We start from the raw sequence: 16,370 nt of genomic DNA, 5'->3' as shown, positions 1-16,370 counted from the left end.
GACTCTTAGCTGGCCTAATTTTAGTCCCATCTGGATAACGACTGGGCATCAGGTACCATACTACTACTTGACATTTCTAAAGCGCTACTAGGGTTACGCAGCGCTGTACAGTTTAACAAAGAAGGCCAGTCCCTGCTGAAAGGGTTAAGCGAAAGACCCTTGCTCAAAGCCCACCTCTTCTATGTTGCTTTCGGCACCTAACCTTTGTACCTTTCAGGAAATCTAGACTGCCCCTATTTGACTGACTGTACATTTGTCCTTTAGATTATAAGCTCCTTTGAGCAGGGACTGTCCCTCTATGTTAAATTGTACAGCGCTGCGTAACCCTAGTAGCGCTTTAGAAATGTTAAGTAGTAGTATAAGCAAGAACATTATCGATAATAGGTAAGGTTGCGATGTAAATATTCTGGGTATAGTTAGCATGCTAACCGGATAACGAGCAGCACTAAATACATGTGGACAGAGATAAGTTAAGCCAGACTCTTAGCTGGCCTAATTTTAGTCCCATCTGGATAACGACTGGGCATCAGGTACCATACTACTACTTGACATTTCTAAAGCGCTACTAGGGTTACGCAGCGCTGTACAGTTTAACAAAGAAGGCCAGTCCCTGCTGAAAGGGTTAAGCGAAAGACCCTTGCTCAAAGCCCACCTCTTCTATGTTGCTTTCGGCACCTAACCTTTGTACCTTTCAGGAAATCTAGACTGCCCCTATTTGACTGACTGTACATTTGTCCTTTAGATTATAAGCTCCTTTGAGCAGGGACCGTCCCTCTATGTTAAATTGTACAGCGCTGCGTAACCCTAGAAATGTCAAGTAATAGTAGTAAAGACCCTCCCCCCTCCCTCCCTGCAGCTGAAAAGTGTTAAGTCTGGGAGCAACTGCTGCCATAAGGTGAAGCGTTTTTGAAGGTTGACACGTCAAAGGTATCAGCAAAACAAGGAACAAAAATTCAGACAAATAGAGACACCAACAAGTCACTGACACACATTTAACAGGCCGAGCGCCCCCTCCCCCCGAACCCTCAATCTCCAACTCGCCCCATGGCTACCTTCAAACTCATGTCTGAGGTCGGGTGGTCGCCCGCCGCTGGCCCCGCGCGCACCGCACTTCTGACTCTCGCGCGACGCCCCCCCTTCTTCCGACGCAAACAACGTCTCTCTCTCTCTCAGCAGCGGCAGCCGCGTCCCGGAAACAGGAAGTAGCGTCAGAGGAGGGCGGGGCAACTGAGCTGCTTGGGCAGTTGGGCTTTTTCTATCGGGGAGGTTGGGGCGGAGATAAGATGAAGGGTTTAGTGCTTTCGAGTCCCGAAGGCAAGTTGGAAGGAAAGTAGGACACAGAATCAGGGGGAAATGCTGGACTGTGGGTTCAGGTGATACAGGGGTTGGCGACTCCGGTCCTCGAGAGTCGCAGCCAGGTCAGGTTTTCAGGATATCCACAATGAATATGCAGGAGATAGATTTGCATACCATGGAGGCTGTGTATGCAAATCAAGTTCATGCATATTCATTGTGGATATCCTGAAAACCTGACCTGCCTGCAGCTCTAGAGTCTCGAAGGCAAGTTGGAAGGAAGGTAGGACACAGAATGAGGGGGAAATGCTGGACTGAGGGTTCAGGTGATAGAGAGAGAGAATCCACTAAACTTAATCAAAACCTCGGATGCTGATACGCAAAAATATCTAACAATAACCACAGTATCTGCTGCTTCAAAATGACTTCCAAAGTAACTTGTAGAATTCTAGTAAACAGGAAAAAAAAAAAAGACCTCAAAGAGCTCAGAGATCTTCATCTTGATCGAACTGTACGAGCTTGAACGGATCACTAGATCCTGCCTTCATCATCGGCCAAAAACCTTTCTATGTAAATATTTCCTGTTACTAGTCACAACTCAATTATTTAGTCAAATGACTGAAGTCTTAGAACCTTCAGGTAATATTATAAGCACTGACACTTATCTTTAATGGTCGTGCTATTAGACCGCGTTGCTCCAGCCGGTAATTTACTGTAGTCTCTCTCTGGAATCCAGTGCCGAGCCGACGATGGCCAGCGTTTCGCAAGGCTGCTTCAGGGTCTCGGTATCACAATGGGGGAGAGAACAGCACGACTTCTCAACGCGCTTCGAGTCACCTCAGTGCTTATAATATTACCTGAAGGTTCTAAGACTTCAGTCATTTGACTAAATAATTGAGTTGTACCCCCTGGATCCAGCACTCATTCTCCCCCAGAAGGACTACAGCCCCCTGGATCCAGCACTCATTCCTGTCAGAAGTGCCGCATCCCCCCCCCCCCCCCCACAAGAGCCCTATCACCCTGGATTCAATACTATTTTCTCCCAGAAGAACTGCTTGCATCTGGATCTAGCACTTATTCCCCCTGAACCCAGCACTCAGGGCTGCCGAGAGGGGAGGGGGGGAATTGGCACCACAGTCACATGGGTCCCGACAGGAGTAGGAGAGAGACAGACTCTGGCACCAGTCCCCCCTTAGAGGCCAGGGAGGAGCAGACACGGTTGAATTTGGGGCCCCTGATTTGGGTGGTGGGGGTCCCCAAGCCCCGCCAGAAGCCTTCCATCCAGCGCTGTTCAGCTCATTGCCTGCCCTGCTTCTGCTCACGTCACACATGCTCGGTTTTGATTAAACTGAGCATGCGTGACATGAGGAGAAGCAGCTGCACTGGGCAGGCAACGTGGTGGAGAACAGCATTAGAGAGAAGGCTTCTGGTGGGGCTTGGGGACCCCCACCAGCCAAATCAGGGGCCCCGAATTCAACTGTGTCTGCTCCTTCCTGACCTCTAAGGGGGGACTGGTGCCAGTGCCACCAGCCAAGGTATGAGGAGTTGCAGTGGGGGGGAGGCAGAAAGGTGGGGCAAAATGTGGCCCGCACCCCCACGTTGGGCTGCAGCCCTCCCAATCTGGTCTAAGTGGCGGCACTCCTTCTCAAGCCTGGCTTAGTTTTTCAGCGGCCCTGCACCCATCCACCTCCAAAATTGCTGCACTAATTATTATCTTTAGAAGGGTTGCTGACTCCTGGATCCAATATCAATTTCTTTAGAAGGGTGCATCCTCCCGGGCACTGATTCTTTTTAGAAGGGCTGCAGCCACATGCATTCAACACTCGTTCCCCCCCAGAAGGGATTTATTCCCCTTGACCAAGCTCTCGTTTCCCCTAGGGGGGCTGCATTCACCAGGATCCAGCATTGGTTTATCCAAGTGGAATTTGCCCTTCTGGTACTGGATCCAGGAGTCAGCAGCCCTTCTAAAGGTAGTTAGTACTGCCTCCAGGTTGGTTACAGCCCTACTGTGAGAAAACAGTGCTGAATCCAGGTTGGGCAGCCCTTCTGGGCAGGAAATGAGTGCTGGATCCAGGGGGATAGGGCCCTTCTGTGGGGAATGAATGCTTGATCCAGGTGGGTTCAGCCAGCCCTTCTAGTGAGAACCAGGGTGGGATTCAGGACAATGAATCCCTTCTAAAGAGAATCAGTACTGGATCCAGGAGGCAACAGCCCTTCTGGGGAGAATGAGTGCTGGATCAAGGTGAATGCAGCCTTTCTTTGAGAAAACAGTGCAGGATCCAGGTGGATGCAGCCCTTATGAGTGAAAACAATGCTGGATCCAGATAACGTGTAGCAATGTTGGAGGTGAATGAGTGCTAGATCCAGGAAAAAGCAGCCCTTCTGGGAAGAATAAGGGCTGGATCCAGGAGGATGCAGCTCTTCTGTGTGGAAGTAGTGCTGGATCCATGGGAATAGGGCACTTCTGGGATGAATTTCTGCTGGACCCAGAAGGAGAGAGCCCTTCTGGGGGGGGGGGGGGGGGGGAGGAGTGCTGGATCCAGGTAGATGCAGCCCTTCTGACCCTTTACTGAAGAATGTTTGCTGGATACAGCACATTAGAGGGTTATGAAAATGAGTGCTAGAGCAGGAAGGCTCCTGCCCTCCTTTGGCAAGGACTGCTGTGATGAAGCTGCAGTGTGAAATTTAAAACGAATCGGAGGAAAATTTTCTTCCCTCAACGCATAGTTAACCTCTGGAATTCGCTGCCGGAAAAGGTGGTTAAGGCGGTTAACTTAGTGGACTTCAAAAATAGGGTTGGACGGCTTCCTGGAGGAAAAAGCCATAGAATGTTATTGAATGGACGAGGGAATAATACAGTATTTCTAGGATGGGCGGGACAAATTGCTTGTTCTTTTGGCCGCTGTCGGTGACAGGGTGCTGGGCTCCATGGACCCTTGATGTGTCCCAGCATAGCGATGCTTATGTACTTATGCAGTGATCCGTTTTTAACGTGGTACTCTGAGGATCTGGAAGATAATCTGTTTTTAAGGTGGTACTCTGGGGATCGGGAAGGTGTAGAGGATAATCCGTTTTTAAGGTGGTACTCTGAGGATCTAGGTTTTACCACACCGCACATAAGTATGCATGGACTTGCACATGTATGTTCCCACCTTTGGAATCTGTAAATGCAAGGCCTTTCTATGCCGTTTAGCGTAATTGTACTGTTGCAATTTAGGAAAATTATTTTCCCTTTTAACCACATTGAATATAATTTCCTAAAGCATTTTCAGTGTGTCAGTCATGTTCTACTCATGGAATCTGGGCAAGTCACTTAACCCTCCATTGCCCCATGTAAGCCGCATTGAGCCTGCCATGAGTGGGAAAGCGCAGGGTACAAATGTAACAAAAATAAAATAGATACTATTGGAGATTCTACATGGAATGTTGCTACTATTGGAGATTCTACATGGAATGTTGCTATTCCACTAGCAACATTCCATGTAGAAGGCTGCGCAGGCTTCTGTTTCTGTGAGTCTGACGTCCTGCACGTACATGCAGGACATCAGACTCACAGAGGCAGAGGCCATGCGCGGCCACATTAGTGATCTGCAAGGGCTGACCTCTACATGGAATGTTGCTAGTGGAATAGCAACATTCCATGTAGAATCTCAAATAGTAGCAACAGTGGAGGAGTGGCCTAGTGGTTAGGGTGGTGGACTTTGGTCCTGAGGAACTGAGTTCGATTCCCACTTCAGGCACAGGCAGCTGCTCCTTGTGACTCTGGCCAAGTCACTTAACCCTCCATTGCCCCATGTAAGCCGCATTGAGCCTGCCATGAGTGGGAAAGAGCGGGGTACAAATGTAATTTAAAAAAAATGCCATCTATAAAAATGTGTGAATGTGTATACATGTGTAAGTACACGTACGTTAAGTTTTGCCTGTAGGTGTTCCTGAGGTCTGCATTTGGGCTGAGCTCTTGTATACCCTATTTTGTAAAATAGGTATGTTCCCGCATTAGAATTCATGTACATACGTGCAACTTTGTGTCAGAGCATTTTTGTTCAGTGCAAGGGTGTTCTTCCCTTCTCAATGAGAGCGAAACTCCATTAACATAGAATAGCTGCCACAGTCCAGTGGGTGATGTTCCCTGGTGAACTAGGCCAAGAACCTGAAATGGAACTTGTGCATTTATAAAACTCAGCAAAATGTCTCTGAGCCTTAAATAATTAAACATAGAAATTAATTTAAAGAAACCTTTTTTTGTTTTCTAAAAAGTATTCTTTGTTTGTATCAATGGGTCATATCCCTTCGTGACCAGCAGATGGAAGTAGAGAATCTGAACTTTTCAAGTGACACCACCGAGTATGAGGGGCTGGAGCTTGCTGGAATCCTTTAATATTTCTCTAGCTTCAGCCGATAATAAAGTTGGGTTGGTGCTGTTAAGTAGGTGAGGTAGGCCTGATTCCCTGGGGGAGGGTCTGTGGGCCTTTTCCTTCTGGGATGCTCCACCTCTACGGCTTATGTGCATACGTGGAGGCTTTTTGAGAACTGGTGCTCCGAGAGACATGCTTCATTATGGAAATCGCCGGGCCTGCGATTTTTGGCATTCTACAGCAGAGTTTGGAGCATGGTTTAGCCCTTTAGACCTTAAGAATTGTCATACTGGGTCAGACCAGTGGTTCTCCCAGTCCAGTATCTTGCTTCCAGTAGTAGCCAATCCAGATTAAAAGTATTATTATTATTAGCATTTGTATAGCGCTACCAGATGTACGCAGCGCTGAACACCTGACTCAAAAGAGCTTACAATCTAAATAATACAGACAGACAAGACAGTTACGGATGAGGGAAGTACTGGGTGAGAAGGAAGGAAGGAACAAGGGAGGGCAAATGAGTAGAGGCTAGGAGCCAAAAGCAGCGGTGAAAAGGTGGGTTTTCAGCATGGATTTGAAAACAGGAAGAGATGGAGCCAGTACCTGGCAGAGCCCCAAAGAATACTAAGATTCCATGCTAGTCTTCCCTGAGAAGACAGTAACTAAACATAGTAAATGACGACAGATAAAGACCTGAACGGTCCATGCAGTCTGCCCAACAAGATAAACTCATTTTACGTGGTATGTAATACTTTATATGTATATCCAAGTTTGATTTGTCCCTGCCTGAAGCCACTTAATATTTGTATAATTGTCAAGCCTGTAGCAAAAGTCCAAAACATGTCTATTCATAAATGTTAACCTAGAAGATAATACTGCGTTAGGTTTGGCCAAGAATTACATCATGCGGATTTATTCAAAGAAATCAGTTTTGGGTTTGGGTTTTTTTTTGGACTTTTCTCATATTTACATCCTCAACAGTTACTGTGTTTTGGCTTTTCAGGGCAGTGCCGACCCCAAAAAGGAGCTTTCCCCATGTCTGCCTTAATAGCAGTTTATGGACTTTTCCTCCAGGATCTTGTCCAAACCTAATTGCTTTTACCACATCATCTGGGAATAAGTTTGAGAGTTTAACTATTCTGTGAGCGAAAATAATATTTTCTCCTATTTCTTAAAAAAATATTAACCCTGTAACTTAATGGAGTGTTTCCCTTGTCTCGGTAGACTCTGAAAGAGTAAACAGTTAATTAAAGTTTACCCATTCTACTGCACTGAGGATTTTGTAGACCTCTATCATAACCCCCCACCCCCACCCCGCATCCCCAGCTGTTTCTTCTCTAGGCTGAAGAGCTGTAACCTCTTAAGCAGGGATATATTAGTTCAGTACCCTTCTCCACCACCGCCAACTCCAGGCTCCGCTCATTCTGCCTCACCTCACCCTATGCTTGGAATAAACTTCCTGATCCCTTACGCCAAGCCCCCTCCCTACCCATCTTCAAATCCTTGCTCAAAGCCCACCTCTTCAATGTTACTTTCGGCACCTAACCTTTATACCTTTCAGGAAATCTAGTCTGCCCCAATTTGACTGCCCTTACTTGACTGACTGTACATTTGTCCATTAGATTGTAAGCTCTTTGAGCAGGGACTGTCCTTCTATGTCAACTTGTACAGCGCTGCATAACCCTAGTAGCGCTTTAGAAATGTCTAGTAGTAGTAGTAGTTTTTATTCATGTGCAAAATGTGTACTTTTTATTCTTATTTTTGTTACATTTGTACCCTTGCGCTTTCCCACTCATGGCAGGCTCAATGCGGCTTACATGGGGCAATGGAGGGTTAAGTGACTTGCCCAGAGTCACAAGGAGCTGCCTGTGCCTGAAGTGGGAATCGAACTCAGTTCCTCAGGACCAAAGTCCACCACCCTAACCACCAGGCCACTCTTCCACTGTTGCTACTATTTGAGATTCTACATGGAATGTTGCTATTCCACTAGCAACATTCCATGTAGAAGTCGGCCCTTGCAGATCACTAATGTGGCCGCGCATGGCCTCTGCCTGTGCCTGAAGTGGGAATCAAACTCAGTTCCCCAGGACCAAAGTCCACCACCCTAACCACTAGGCCACTCCTCCACTGTTGCTACTATTTGAGATTCTACATGGAATGTTGCTATTCCACTAGCAACATTCCATGTAGAAGTCGGCCCTTGCAGATCACCAATGTGGCCGCGCAGGCTTCTGCTTCTGTGAGTCTAACGTCCTGCACATACGTGCAGGACGTCAGACTCACAGAAACAGAAGCCTGCGCAGCCTTCTACATGGAATGTTGCTAGTGGAATAGCAACATTCCATGTAGAATCTCCAATAGTAGCAACATTCCATCTAGAATCTCCAATAGTATCTATTTTATTTTTGTTACATTTGTACCCTGCGCTTTCCCACTCATGGCAGGTTCAATGCGGCTTACATGGGGCAATGGAGGGTTAAGTGACTTGCCCAGAGTCACAAGGAGCTGCCTGTGCCGGGAATCAAACTCAGTTCCTCAGTTCCCCAGGACCAAAGTCCACCACCCTAACCACTAGGCCACTCCTGAATATATGTGGAGGAGTTATGTGTATTCACATTGGTTTATCTTTGTGGTACGCTTTGTTAAAACGATGGGGTTTCAGTAGTTTGCGGAAGTTCGTTAGTTCATGGATCATTTTTAAGTTGCGCGGCAGTGCGTTCCATAACTGTGTGCTCAAGTAGGTAAAGTTTGACACGTGCATTTGTTTGTATTTGAGACCTTTGTAGTTGGGGAAGTGCAGATTAAGGAATGTGCGGGATGATCTTTTGGCATTCCTGGGTGGTAAGTCTATCAGGTCTGACGTGTAGGCTGGTGCACCTCCGTGAATGATTTTGTGAACTAGGGAGCATATTTTGAACGTGATGCGTTCTTTAAGTGGGAGCCAGTGTAATTTTACTCATAGGGGCGACAAAGCAGACTTTGTGTCATTTTCAGCTGGCAGGGATCCCTGCCAGCTACTGCTAAGAGTGCGCCACCTCAGGTTGGAGGAGTGGACAGCGCAGTCTACATCTCTTACAATTTTCATTCCTCTATAAGGCATTTTTGTTAATAAAAATTATTATAGTTCTTATTTGGGTCAATACATTTTTTTATTGTTATCCAATATTTTGAGTTCTAGTTCTCAAGAACTAATGACAAAAAAAATTGTATTATTCTTGTTAACTAACATATCCCTGCTCTTAAGCCTTCTCTCCTATGAGAGAAGTTCCAACCCCTTAATCATTTTGGTTGCCCTGAGAAGTAGGGCAAGAAAAGAAGGATTGCTAGAGCTTTGGTAATAAAAGCTGGTAGCTACTCATTATGAAACATCCTAACCACAGTGGTCTCTTCAGCCTCATGCAGAGGAAGCTTACCTTCCTCTAACATTTCTGGATTTACAAACTGAACAGAAGCTGCAGAAAATGCCATTCAGATTGCAGAGGGGAAGGAGGAGACCCAACGTTCGCCTCCTGAAAGGCTTTCTAACTGCTTGCCCTTAGCTACTAAGTTAGAGAGACAGAGGGTCCTCCACAAGATGAGCCCTTTTGAGCAAATAAGGCTGCTGTAACAAGATGTTTTCTTCACTCAACATGTAAACTCTGGCATTCGTTGTTGGAGAACATGGTAAGGGCGGTTAGCTTAGCATAGTTTGAAAAGTTTGGCTAATTTCCGAAAGGAAAAGTCCATAGACCATTATTAAATGGACTTGGAGAAAATCCACTGTTTCTGGGATAAACAGTATAGAATGTTTTGTACATTTTGGGGATCTTGCCTGGATTGGCCACTGTTGGAAACAGGATGCTGGGCTTGATAGACCTTTGGTCTTTCCCAATATGGCAGTATTTATGTAATCTCCAGCATTGGGATGGGCCAACCTGGACATCTCTGAAGCAATGAAAAATGAAACCCTGGCACAGTAGTGGACCTGGCAGAAATAAACAGCTTAAAGCTGTACTCATCCTCTGAGGAAATCTTACCGCCCTTAAGCACTGCTGCCTGCTGGCTCTCTGGAACATCAAGTTCTCTCCGGTCCTGCGTTGAAAACCATGAATTCTCGCCCAGGACCTGGCATCACCACTAAACCAAACAGCCCCAAGATTAACTTGCGCTAGATTACAGACAGGAACATAAATTGCTGGAAGACTGTCCACCAGCTGCTGGAGACTGCGGAATACTGGCTGGCCTATATAGCGTTTGTACAGTTAATTAGAAGTCCAGTAATACTTAAACAAGGACATATTTCTATTGTATTTTTGTTGTCTGAATTTAATATTCATTTTCCTTTCATTGCAGGACATTCTAGAAGAACGCTGGAAGTGATGGACTAGGATTGAGATCCCTGCAATCTTAACAAAAAAAAAAAAAAAAAAAAAAATTGGGGTGGTGATGCTTCTCGGACGATGGTCCACACCATTTAAGATCAATGTGAACTTGGCCAATGAGCAACAGCAGGAGATAGGTAGGGAAGAAACTTGGTGAAAAGATCAACGTTGCAGAAGTGATAACAGGCAGGAATACCTGGCACAGATGCCAACATCGGTAGAGGCGGACAATATAATACGTACCTCAATAGCATACTGCTCTACAATGGCAAAAGGGAACAAGTGGTTCAGTAAAAATAGTACTTGCTTCCTTCTGTCATTACAGAGTAACATATATCAAGCCCACAATATAAGGAAGACCAGGGCAGGAAACAAGAAATAAGTTAACAGTAAACAAAAACAAAAAAAAAAAGCAATATATTCGAGGCACATTTAGATTTACAACAGATGCAAATTTAAACCAGATCAACACTCAGCTTCCTCTTACTATTAATAAAGGTGGCCTGGAGGTTTGGAAAAATATACTTCACAGATGTGTATTTGACTATACATTTTGATAGAAGTTTAAAGGATGTTCAACCTTAATTGTACAAAAATCAACCAAATTACAGATTCACATGGTACATATACATCCTACTCTGTGCAATTCTGGGAATGGCCATGACTTCCCTATGCGGAAAGGCTAAAGCGGCTATTGCTCTTCAGCTTGGAGAAAAGCCGGCTGAGGGGAGATATGATAGAGGTCTACTATAAAAGAATGAGTGGAAGACTGGGTAGATAGGACCCTGCTTCTGATTTATGGACACACTTTGCCAGTTTAACCCAACAAGAGTTTTGCAGGGAGGGGGGATATATGGATTTTATGGTAGAAATACAATAAAGGTATTGGATAGTTGAAGACAATTGATGTTATGAACCTAGTTTTGTGTGTGTGTGTGTGTGTGGGGGGGGGGGGGGGGGGGTTCGAAGTTTATCTTGTGAATATTGTGTTGGCGAATTTGTCTTTTTTCCATGCCTATTATTTCAATAAAAACGTAATGTTAAAAAAAATGAATGAGTGGAGTAGAAGGGCTAGACATGAAGCGCTTGTTCACACTTTTCAAAAATACTAGGAGTGGGGGGCGGCACACAAGCTACAAAGTAGTAAATTTAAAACAAAACTGAGAGTATATTTCTTCACTCAACATGTAATTAAACTCTGGAATGCATTGCCAGAGAATGTGGTAAAAGCAGTTAGCTTAGCAGGGTTTAAAAAGGGTTTGGATAGATTCCTAAAAGAAAAATCCATAAGCCATTATTAAGATGGCCTTCGGGGAAAAGCCGCTGCTTATTTCTAGGATAAGCAGCATAAAATGTATTGTACTGTTTGGAGCTCTTGCCAGGTCCTTGTAACCTGGCTTGGCCACTGTTGAAAACGGGGCGCTGGGCTTGATGGACCTTCGGTCTATCCCAGTACGGCAAAGCTTATGTTCTTAAAACGTGTTGGCTCTCTAGAGCTGCTCGCAGTGCAGCATTAACAGGTTTTAGGAAGCTTTTATAGTTAGCCTAAGTAACTACTGGCTAAGCGTAACCAACTGGGACAGAGCACCTTCCTGAGAGGATGTGGTATTTTAAGTTTGAAAATTTCTGAGTTGGTTCTTTTTTTCTTTTTAGAACTTATAATGCCCTTAAAACAGTCATGAATGAGACAGAGGTCCTTGATACTGACAGCTGACTACTAACCTTCTAAACAGTGGTTTTCTTTGTACTTATTGACAGGTATTCCTTGGTCTTATACCTCAGAATTATAAGAACTTTAAACTCTCTTGTTATGTTATAATGGACTTAGAACCTGCCAACCCCTGCAGTTGAGGTTCTATTACAAAGTCCTCAATGTAAAAAGCCTCTGCTACAGTGCCAGTAGCTGTTAGTATAGCAGGAGGCTCATTTTCAGATATTTTTCCCAGACAAAAATATCTCTGAATGCTACTGTGTTTTTGCAGTTTTCTCTTACATCATAAGCTGGAGGAAAATGCCAGTCTCTAATGCAATCTCTCTGATCCTATTTTTTTTTTTTTTTTTACTGGTGTCAGTTCTGTCTTAGACAACTTGGCTGTCCTACCTTCAGATCTGAATAAACAATGGTACCAGTGCCTGGCTAGTTCATTGTGGGCTTTGACACAGTAGATCACTGTCTGGACCCCTGGTCCAGCAAGGCCATTTTGGTCTAGGTGTACTATATGAGCTTGTGCTGAGGATATATCTCAGAGCAGATATTCTTCAAGCACAACTCATTACAAGAAAAAAGGCACAGGGTCCACTACTCCCAGCTCCAGGAGGTGCTGCCAAATAAGCATGACCACTTGCTGCTTACCTCCGAGCCTCTTAGGTAATGAACTGAATAGCTATAGGATGTAGTCATGTTCAAACCCCTTTAGAGCCATTGATCTGGGCCATGTCAGCTTGCCCCCTATGCAAGCTACCGAGGGGCCCAGTGTACCCTCATTGGGCTTCCCAATGAGTCTTGAGGCTGCTGTCCTTTAGATACCTTGAAAGGAACACAGCAGAGACCGCCAGCCACCTGGCTGCCAGGAAATGACCCCACCCCTAAAACCGCACCTAGGTGCCAGGAAGCATGGGGCTCGCCCTAGGCTGAGCCTTTCCCATGTCCTTAACCAACTTCTCCAAATCCTCATCATGCAGCCCCATAACAGCATCTGGCTGAGGTCTGAGGCCAAAGCTACTGCCCAGTGGCCAAGCCAGAGTCCCATCTGGGCCATGAATCATGGAATGGGAGGAAAGGCAATCAAGCCACATAGGACAGAGAAGGTAGCAACCCCCCCCCCCCCCCCCCCCCAAGTTAGAAATGGCAGATTTGGCATCTACCAACACAAACACTGCAGCCCTTGCTCTTTACCATTAGGAGGGTTACATCGAGCACTTTACCATTAGGAGGGTTACATCAAGCACAAGTCCCTGCTACCATAAATATGCAGATAGTTGGCCACCTGTTGTATCAGCAAGTTGGCAAAGGAAATTCTAGCAGACCATAGCAAAGTCTTGCTGAGCCATCCTTATCTAAATTCATTTGAGACCTATAAGGCAATAGCCTTTAAAGGAAAAGTTAACTAGAGTCTATATTACAGTGCCAGATATTGTTATGTAAGGATATTAGCCCCACACACCCATTTGTGTGTAACTTTAGTCTGCTTGTTGATTAAAAATTTAGCTGGTAATAGAAATAACAGCTTAGAAACCAGAGTGTTAAAAGTACTACATCAAAGGGCATTCAAACTTTTGGATATGCCACATTCACCAGTTTATTTGGAAACTGGGAAAAAAAATGTAAATAGTTATTATGCATTCCAACTGTCAGGCAGTCAACTTTAACTTTGTACTAGGTTGAGAAATCAGCTTCTGTTCACTTAGTGCTTCATGAACACACACACTTAGCTAGGTTCAGGTTCAGGGTAGAAAGGAGTAGGGCAGTGGTTCCCAAACCTGGTCCTGGATTCACCCCAGCCAGTCAGGTTTCAGGATATCAACAATTAATATTCATAAGAGATTTACATGCAGTGGTGGCAATAGATGCAAATTTCTTTCATGAATATTCATTGTGGGTATCCTGAAAACCTGGCAGGGGTGGCTCTAGGACCAGGTTTGGGAACCACTGCTTTAGGGGTATGAAAATAGAAACTGATGGAGAGGGATGGATAAGTTTGGGGGGGGAGGGGGATAGTGTATAGTTTGGTGTTTATCTATGATTTCAGTGTTTTGTAAGAAGAAATGTGTTTTTTTTTCTCCCATTGTTTTTCTGATCATTTCTTTGGCCAAGTTTATTAATAAAAGGTTTTCAAACCCATTGCAGGAAGAATGGTCCTAATTGTTACTGAGAGGGGATGGGAGTGTTAGAGGGACACACTGAAGAACCAACAGGATGGTCTTGAATATTTTTTGGACGTGTAGAAGAGGAGGGAGGGGTTATACAAAGCAACACAAGTTGTTGTTGTGGTACTCTTATATGTTGTGTGCTTATTTATAACTGCATTTGCCTGCCTTTGATTTATTTAATAAGTGTTACAAAAAAAAAACCTACACATTGACAAGGGGCACACAATATGTTGAGCCTGGCTTTCATGGCAGATGTTTCTACAAAAACATTTTCCATCTTGGTTAACCTATTAAGTACCCATGAGTTCTGTATAGTTTTGCCTTGATTGCAGGAAAGGTTGTTTTTTTTTTCTTTTTTTGCACACACCTTCTGGTCAAGGGCCCAGCCTTCTCTTCAGTAACTAAGCATGTTTCAATGGCAGCAGTTAAGAAAACAAGAAAGCCTGGCGCTGTCCCTTATCTATATTAGCATCAGCCTATGCAACCACCTTTCAGCATGCCAAAACCATTACTTCAATTTATGGCAGTCTTGCTTAGCTAGGTCATGAAAATTTAAATAAAAAGTGTGTGCAATTTCAGATGATTAGTCTCAGCCTAAAGAGTTAGCAGGAGCAAAATAGGGGCTAGGTATGAGGTAGCCAGTGGCTAACAGCAGAGAGAGTACCCAGACTTTCTTGGAGATTATGGGACTATATAACGTGGGGGGGCATAATCGAACAGCGCCGGCCATCTTCAGGGACGGCTCCGCAAAGGGGCGGAGCAAGCCATCTTTTTTCGACAATACGGTTGGTGCCGGCTAAATCTCAACATTTAGGTCAAATGTTGAGATCACCAGCTTCGGTTTTCGGCCATAATGGAAACCGGGCCCGCCCATCTCCAACCTGGCGAAATGCAAGGTATTTGGTCATGGGAGGAGGCATTTGTAGTATGACCTGCCAGGACACCAACTGTGCATCCTAGGGGGCACTTCTAAAAATTAAAATAGCTCCCTTACCTTGGGTGCTGAGCACCCCCATATCCCCCCCCCCCACACACACACACACACACACACACACACACACACACACACACAAAAAAAATCTACACCACTACCATAGCCTAGATTGTAAGTTCCTTTGAGCAGGGACTGTCCTTTGTTTTTTGTACAGCACTGCGTAACCCTGGTAGCGCTCTAGAAATGTTAAATAGTAGTAGTAGTAAGGGGGGCACCTACATGTGGGTACAGTGGGTTTTGGAGGCCTCCCATTTACCACCACAAGTGTAACAGGTAGGGGTGGGGTTGGGCCTGGGTCCACGTGCCTGAAGTGCACTGCACCCACAAAAAACTACTCCAGGTACCTACATACTGCTGTCAGGGAGCTGGGTATGACATTTGAGGCTGGCAAAAAAAATTTTTTTTTTTTTGGGTGGGAAGAGGTTGGTGACCACTGGGGAAGTAAGGGGAGGTGATCCCCCGATTCCCTCCGGTGGTCATCTGGTCAATTGGGGCACTTTGAGGCTTGGTCCTAAAAATAAATGGACCAAGTGAAGCCGGCGAAATGCTCGTCAGAGCCAGCCATCTTTTTTCCATTATCGGGCGAAGCCAGCCATCTCGTAACCACGCCCCCGTTCTCCCCCCCCCCCCCCGCCTTCTGTACCCTACTGACATGCCCCCCTTGAAGTTTTGCCGGCTCCATGACGGAAAGCAGTTGGCGCCAGCCAAAATCCGCTTTCGATTATACCAATTTGGCTGGGTTCAGGAGATGGCCGGCCATCTCCCGATTTGTGTCGGAAGATGGCCGGCAATCTCTTTCGAAAATAAGCTGGATAGTAACCTAATAAAAAAAAATAAAAGATGAAAAGGCAGGTGGAATGTGTACTATTTAGACAAGGTAAATTAAAGTCTAGATAAAGTTCAAGCAAGATTTCTCCATTACTACAGGCCAGAGGAGTAAATCTGTATTACAGGCCAAGATGGATGCCTGCCTATTTATAGAACCCATATTGCATGCATTCCAAAAGCAAAGCTGAAGTTGGTGTAATAGGAACCCCTATTCTCCCCTCTTATTCCATAAGTGCATATTTAGAACAGAGGGGGTATCTCCCCCTACCCCACCACCATTTACTCTCCAAATTGCTATACCAAGCGTTACCCAACTCCTTCAATCTGAGGTCTATGTATTCATTCCCAGATGTGAATAGCTATCCTAGTCAGCAGATGAACGTTGTCTTATTCTAAAGAAAGATAGCTTGTTCTGAGCAACCTCCAGTTCAGCATTAAGGGCTTGGATTCATTCACTCAACCTGCTGCTGCTGCCCCCCCCCCCCCCCCCCAATAAAAAAAAACAAAACAGAGAAAAACCTTGGTGATTCAGAAACTAGGACACCAGTTTTAGGTACAAGAAAGGGGCTGGTCACAGATAAGGTATCCTTTACATCTCAACTGTAAAGAAATGGTTTCTGATAATTTGAATTGTTCCTTTTAACGTCCCATTTAAATCAAAAGGAGACAAAA

The 16,370-nt window shown here is 45.1% G+C and overlaps 1 protein-coding gene across 1 annotated transcript in view; it reads right to left on the bottom strand.

Moving 5' to 3' along the window:
• Positions 1-2,112, bottom strand: part of TBC1D15 (TBC1 domain family member 15) — a 114,004-nt gene extending 111,892 nt beyond the window's left edge. The window contains exons 1-2 of the mRNA XM_030214306.1: positions 2,109-2,112; positions 1,053-1,117 (exon numbers count right to left, since the gene is read on the bottom strand). Of these exons, the coding sequence (XP_030070166.1) occupies positions 1,053-1,064 (12 nt within the window). The 5' untranslated portion in view covers positions 1,065-1,117; positions 2,109-2,112. The remainder of the gene's footprint in view (positions 1-1,052; positions 1,118-2,108) is intronic.
• Between the last annotated feature and the right edge of the window lie 14,258 nt (positions 2,113-16,370).

This window comes from Microcaecilia unicolor, chromosome 9 (genome assembly GCF_901765095.1).
Source record: "Microcaecilia unicolor chromosome 9, aMicUni1.1, whole genome shotgun sequence".
In the NCBI taxonomy this organism is placed as follows: domain Eukaryota; kingdom Metazoa; phylum Chordata; class Amphibia; order Gymnophiona; family Siphonopidae; genus Microcaecilia; species Microcaecilia unicolor.
The sequence above is the reverse complement of the archived record's forward strand: the minus strand, read 5'-3'. Positions and strand labels throughout refer to the sequence as shown.